The sequence below is a fragment of the Echiichthys vipera genome (assembly GCF_963691815.1).
Source record: "Echiichthys vipera genome assembly, chromosome: 5".
NCBI lineage: Eukaryota > Metazoa > Chordata > Actinopteri > Perciformes > Trachinidae > Echiichthys > Echiichthys vipera.
This window is the reverse complement of record NC_139830.1, coordinates 8395401-8401727: the sequence shown is the minus strand read 5'-3', so window position 1 is coordinate 8401727 and position 6327 is coordinate 8395401. Positions and strand designations below refer to the sequence as shown.

The 6327-nt window shown below is 39.6% G+C and overlaps 1 protein-coding gene across 1 annotated transcript; it reads right to left on the bottom strand.

Moving 5' to 3' along the window:
- Positions 1 to 2097: 2097 nt before the first annotated feature.
- On the bottom strand, positions 2098 to 3296 carry LOC310947517 (uncharacterized protein). The gene is made up of 3 exons (XM_083914345.1): positions 3198 to 3296; positions 2830 to 2934; positions 2098 to 2679 (listed from the first exon to the last, which is right to left on the bottom strand). Exons 1-3 carry the CDS (start codon positions 3247 to 3249, stop codon positions 2594 to 2596), a joined length of 243 nt encoding a protein of 80 aa, XP_083770471.1. The 5' UTR covers positions 3250 to 3296; the 3' UTR covers positions 2098 to 2593.
- Between the last annotated feature and the right edge of the window lie 3031 nt (positions 3297 to 6327).

Sequence of the window (6327 nt, the reverse complement as noted above, 5' to 3'; positions counted from 1 at the left end):
GAAGAAGAAGAAGAACAAGAAGAAGAACAAGAAGAAGAGGTACTGAAAAAGCGCCCCCCTTGAAAGGGCTATCTTTTTTAGATACATTTGTCAAAGTTATAGCGATATTCTACTATAGATTAAATAACTGATCATAGATACAACATCAACGGGGTTATTTTTAAAAGGAGCTCCATTAAGGGGTAATGTATATCTATCCACAGTATTACTAGGACCAAGCAAGTGATTTAGAAACTATTTTAAAAAGCATTCCTGCTGGAGGAGAGCCAAAAAAGACGATGATAATATATTCTAAGCTTCTTCTAATATCTAAGAAAATGACTGGAGCTTTACAATAACCCTGCCTCCATGCAGTCGTCATTTAGACATGAAGACAAAAGACACACAAAGCATTAGCCGCGCTAATTCTCACATTCTCAGGAGCACAGCTCTTTCCTGTGTGGGCAGCAGATGGGTGTAGTGGCATGCTCTAAATGTGACTTCTTCAGAAAACCCAACAATTCCTCTCAACGGTGGAAAGATTTGGTTTGGGTCCAGTCCCCTAAAAGTGTTGCAAACAGACTGCATCATAAGACATCTGGGTCACTCTATGTATGTTTAGGAAATATTCCATGTACAATATGTCTGTATTAACTGGTAACACATTAAGTGTAAAGGTTGTGATCTATTAATCCACCAATCATCCACCTCTGGTATCTGAGCTGCTCTAATGTAAAGGAGGAACAGCCGGAGAGATTAACACTTAATGACCTATATTTCAAGGACTATGATTTGCTATAAGTGGAGTGATCTGTGATGTGAATTCAATTGTTGTATTACAATTGTGTTTGTGATCTTATTTGAATGCCTTTGTGATATTTGAGCAACAAGAAACACATTTACAATGGAACATGAGTCCTGTGCAAAAGAGCTGTAATGATCATAGAAAAATATCAGCTTTTAAATGAATAAATGATGCATTGTTAAAGAGTCTCATTACTTAGTATATCCCTAGCTCCCCCCTTGTCCTTATTGATATTCAATTGGTACTATCCTTCGGGTACAAGCGGCCCAAATGGGTTTTCTTAGGAGGTTGGCTGGAGTCTCCCTTAGAGAGAGGGTGAGAAATTCAGCCATCCGTGAGGAACTCAGAGTAGTTTAAAGGAGCCGGTTGAGGTGGTTCATGCAACTGGTAAGGATGCTCGCTGGGCGCCTCCCTGGGGAGGTGTTCCAGGCACGTCCAGCTGGGAGGAGGCCTCGGTGAAGACCCAGGACTAGGTGGAGAGATTATATCTCCACACTGGCCTGAGAACGCCTCTGGATCCCCCAGTTAGAGCTGGTTAATGTGGCCCAGGAAAGGGAAGTTTGGGGTCCCTTGCTAGAGTTGCTGCGCCCGCGACCCGACCCCGGATAAGCAGTTGAAGATGAGTGAGTGTGACTATCCTTCGCTCCATGTTGAACCATCAGTCTCTGAATCAAACAAGCTCCAGTCTTTGATTCTTGGCATGCATCGCGTCCAGTCTGCCAGGTACTTCACAGAACAGGGTGTAACGTCGTTGCTTGTTCCCTGAAAACAGGTCAGAGTGAGGGAATGCTGCCAGGCAAGATGCACACGCAAACCACAGGTGTGTGCAGCACCTCTGTGTATGACTAATAGGTGAAATTCATTAGTGTGTTTTATTGTCGACATTAAAGAGAAAGTTTAAATCGTTTGAAGTGAGGACCTTCTTTTAAATCTCCTCTCAAAACGTTTCTCTTTGACAAAGCTTTTGGAAATGGTTGGTACGTTCTTATTTATACTGTTTTTTGTGCCTATCCAGTTTCCGATCATTCACTTCATCACATCTGACACATAGAGACAGCCACAACCGCTCACGCTCACATTCACAGCTACACCCAATTTAGAATCACCAAATCTTAGCACCTGCTTTTTTCATTCCTCTGTGCTTCCTTATTATCATTAATTCTGCCTCGTCTGGTTTTATTTTCTGCTGATAAACACTGTTTAGAAAAGTGCTATATAAATAAAGTGTATTATTTATAGTACATTATATACATATAAGTATATGTCAAATGTTATGTTCACACCTGCAACACAAGACAACTGAAACACAGGGATGAGATCAGAGAAAACATTTATTCCTTTTCCATGAAATGATGAGTCACTGAAGCGAGTCCAACTTTACACTGCAGCAGAGACAGACAGCGACCCACATAGCAGGAGGCTGTTGACCCACTAAGTGACATCAGAAGGGATTAAGTGTGTGTGTGTGTGTGTGTGTGTGTGTGTGTGTGTGTGTGTGTGTGTGTGTACCCTGCCTCCAGCCCTAGCATAAAAAAAAGATGGCTATGACTACCAGTTTATTGCACAGTTTGAGAAGGCTGTCACGTGATGAATGAAAAAAATGAAAATGAAAAAAAAAAATCATTATTTGTAGATTTCATTTAAAGTACAATCAAGAAAACTCAAAGACAGGATATATAGTCACTAGGTCACTAAAAAAGAGTATAAGCTAACAAATCATCTTCCCTCAGATTCAGATTTAAGTAATTATTTTTTTTCATGGACTAGTTTCATTCATCAGAAAGCGAAAGCGAATGCTGCAGCGATGACTCAGTTCGTGCAAAGGTCCTCTTTGCAGCAGTACGTGTAAAAGTCTTTGCCACACAGTTCCTCACAAGTTCGAGATATTTGGTCACCTGTTAAAAGAAAACAAAAAAAAACAATTAAATGACTGAACCTGAACTGTCGCTATAGTTTGTAATTTGGCTTTTCCCAAAACAAATATAAACAGATATTATGGACGGAGGAGAAAATGAAGTGAATGCAGTAGAAAAAGTCCTGTGTACCTTTCTGCCAAGTCTTGCAGAACGCGGCTGATGTCGGGCAGTCTTTCTCTGTCTTACAGATGATGTCATTATCATCGTCACAGGTGTAGCATCTGAGTGTGAGCACTAATGAGAACACAAAGGACATCAGACTAGACTCAGGTGTTTCACTTGCTGCAGAAATTAGTGGGAACCACTATCACTGACATTTTCCCTCTTGTTGTCGAGGAAACAATGTCTGCCGACAGGTGTAATGCATCAGTGATCAAGTCAAATGGTAACATTATAGTGTAAGAGTATTCAGTATTCAATTTGACATCCGGAATATAAACTATTATATAATATATATTATATAATGCAAATATATAAGATATAAGCCAATGTCTCACCTTGAGTGCTACACAGCAGGAGCAGCAACAGCGTGAGAAGCTGGACCTTCATGTTGTCAGATGGTATGTGGTTGAATCCTCCCACACTGATACTTTTATACTGGCACACAAACACCACATACCAAACTGGATCTGAGAGTGTACTTCCTTGTGTATGATTTTCCAGTTAAACTTTTAATTCTATTGTTCCAAAAAAAAAGAGGAGGCCGAAGCAAACAAAGGGTATTGTACGCACTGTAAGGTGTTGTGTTGCATCAGTGAAAGGTTGCTTTTAACCAGCTCCTGTTCGGTGATGATGTTGTTTGTAAACTCTGAATTTATAAAACTGGATTCATGTCCGACCTGAACAGGATTCAATTCGACATTTGTATCTGATTTTGTCAGATCATGTCATAGAGAGGCAAACTCCCACCCCTCGTTTTTGAATTCAAACTAGTTTGAATTGCGCCGTTAATTACACTTTTGTCAGTTTAAAAGTCAATTTTGCAAACATAGATGGATGGATAGATGAACAATTGCAACTATCCATCCCTCCATCCATCTTCAGCCGCTTGTCCCTGACTGGGTCGCGGGGGGCTAGAGTCGATCCTCAGCTTAGGGGTGAGGCAAATTCATTGCAGGGCACATAAAGACAAAAAGAGATAGACAACTATTCACACTCACATTCACACCTACGGGCAATTTAGAGTAACCTGACATGTGCATGTCTTTGGACTGTGGGAGGAAGCCGAAGAACTGGAAGAGAAATCACGCAAACACGGGGAGAACATGCAAACTCCACACAGAACCCTCTTGCTGTGAGCGGCAGTGCTAACCACCACACTACTGTGCCACCAGAGGATGAATGTGGGATGAAAAATGCATTAAAAAAATATTTGCCACAGTTAAGGGGGACCAGGGGTTCAGGATGGACTTGATAATGACAACAATTCTGTATTTTCCTAACTATACAAAGCCTGTCGTCTAGTCGGATCTAGTATTTAAGTTTACATAGCAAGTATAAAAGATTAGCCTATATCCATACTCACTCAAATGTGTTTAAATAAGTCCATGCATCAAATATATGTTTACAATAAATGACAGTAATTATCAAACCTTGACACTTAAATGGGATCTAAGCTATGTGTGTGTTTAGGCCATGGTGTGAAGCATTGAAAGAACATTTAAAATATGAAAATGTTAACTAAATAATAACTTCATGGCCATATTATAAAGCTTCATTTATGAAATGTGAAAATGTTGTATTTAGTTCACTCATTTGGCAGTTAATTGAATTGAATCAACCAGGAGAGTATGAAACATTATCCTTCTATTGTTTAAAGCTTTGATGGTGTAGGTTTAAGAAAAACAGACACAATGGGTGATTAACCAATCATGAATTTCCTCCACACGTTCTGTCAATGTCACTTAAAATTCAGGTTTGCTGCCTTGTAGTGACATCTGTAGGCAACAATGGGGAAATGCAAGACAATGCGTGCATAAGAGGTTTTTTTTTACTCAACCTGATTTCAATGCAACTAGTCAGGGAACAGATGCTAAGAAACATAAACATCCATGTGGACATGAATAACTTCATTCAGTGAAGTGGGACTTTAAATTTGTTTTTGCCAATTTGAGATAAATTACACAGCATACTGTTGTTTAACATTTTATTTTTACTGCTCTCTACTCTGCCCTAGATACAATTTCTATCTTACTTGTCAGGGACACTAAGATTGTGTAGGGTTTAAAAACAAGTTAGGTAGGCTTTTGACAAGATAATAGTGGAGTGTTAACATACTTTTCTTCAAAGGAAATATTTAACAAAGAACACGTTTTACTAGTTTTCACAGTTCATTTCCAGTGGGGGGAAAATTGTACACACACAAAAAAAGCTTTTGGGTACTTCAGGATCTCGCTTACGCTCTTCTCTTATGTAAAAAAACAACAAACTTTCAGCCCACTGATGTACCTAAAACAGGATGAAGCGCTCTGAGCTGCACTTGGCTTTGGCACAGGGTCAAGAATTCAGCTCAACACCATCGTCATATTATTGTATCATTTATACATAAAAAAGTCATGCGGAAGAAAAGCCACTAAACAAGCTGTCACACAACAATGCGGTCACTGATCATGTGCAGATATGCCTGAGGCTTCACTGTGCAGCTGTAAATAAACACGTGTGAGCTGCCAAAACTCTTCGTGTGTTTTTTCATATATTAATAGCCATGATGTTCACATAACACAACATCAGGTTTCCTGTGAAAGTCTTTATTTGCACATTGACTGAGGTTGCAAGCAGAGCTTTCTTCGGCATCAATTGATTAAAAAAAAATAAAAGTTTAGTTGGTAAACTGAACAAAATCACATCAATGACGTACCGCTCTGAAGAGGAAAACTGGCACGTTAATGCTTGATTCACTTATGAGGTCTATTCGTTCATATGAATTATTAGTCATTACAAATTAAAACAATAAACAATTGATTTACTGAAAAAATGCTCACTTTTTTGTCAGTGGGATTTGTCCGGGTGCTCTGACAGGAGAATAAGTGGATTCAGAAAATAAACACAGTCCCACAGTAACAGTACTCTGTCCATTTGACTAAAAATACCCAGAACACATTATTCTGTAGCCTCTGATAGTTTAACGATCATTTCCAAAAACATAAATGACTCAAGAACCACAGCGGTGATGTGTGGCATAGACACTGGACCACTGTGTGAGGCCTCTGTGGAGACATTTGGTCTAAACAGTTATTACCGGACACTCAAATCATTTTGTGACTCTGTGTGTGTGTGTGTGTGTGTGTGTGTGTGTGTGTGTGTGTGTGTGTGTGTGTGTGTGTGTGTGTGTGTGTGTGTGTGTGTGTGTGTGTGTGTGTGTGTGTGTGTGTGTGTGTGTGTGTGTGTGTCATCATGGCAATATTTGGTCTTGGAGAAATTTACTGTAGCGGAAACTAGCACAGAAGCGGTTTTGATTATTTTGTTTTAATATGTCTGTCTGTCTGTCCGTCTGTCTGTCTGTGGACATATTTTCACTGCAAAAGCAACTGTACAAGATACAGTCACGAAACATCACAGGTGTGTTGAGATCAAAAGATCACGTTTGAAAATGGGTGTGACCTGACCAAGGGACACATGGTCAAAGTA

Excerpts from the sequence above, each read along its gene's own strand:
- LOC310947517 (XM_083914345.1), bottom strand. The coding sequence starts at position 3,249 with ATGAAGGTCCAGCTTCTCACGCTGTTGCTGCTCCTGCTGTGTAGCACT. Across the intron at positions 2,935-3,197 it reads CCTGCTGTGTAGCACTCAAG|TGCTCACACTCAGATGCTAC; the intron begins GTGAGACATTGG and ends TGTTCTCATTAG. Across the intron at positions 2,680-2,829 it reads CTGCAAGACTTGGCAGAAAG|GTGACCAAATATCTCGAACT; the intron begins GTACACAGGACT and ends TTCTTTTAACAG.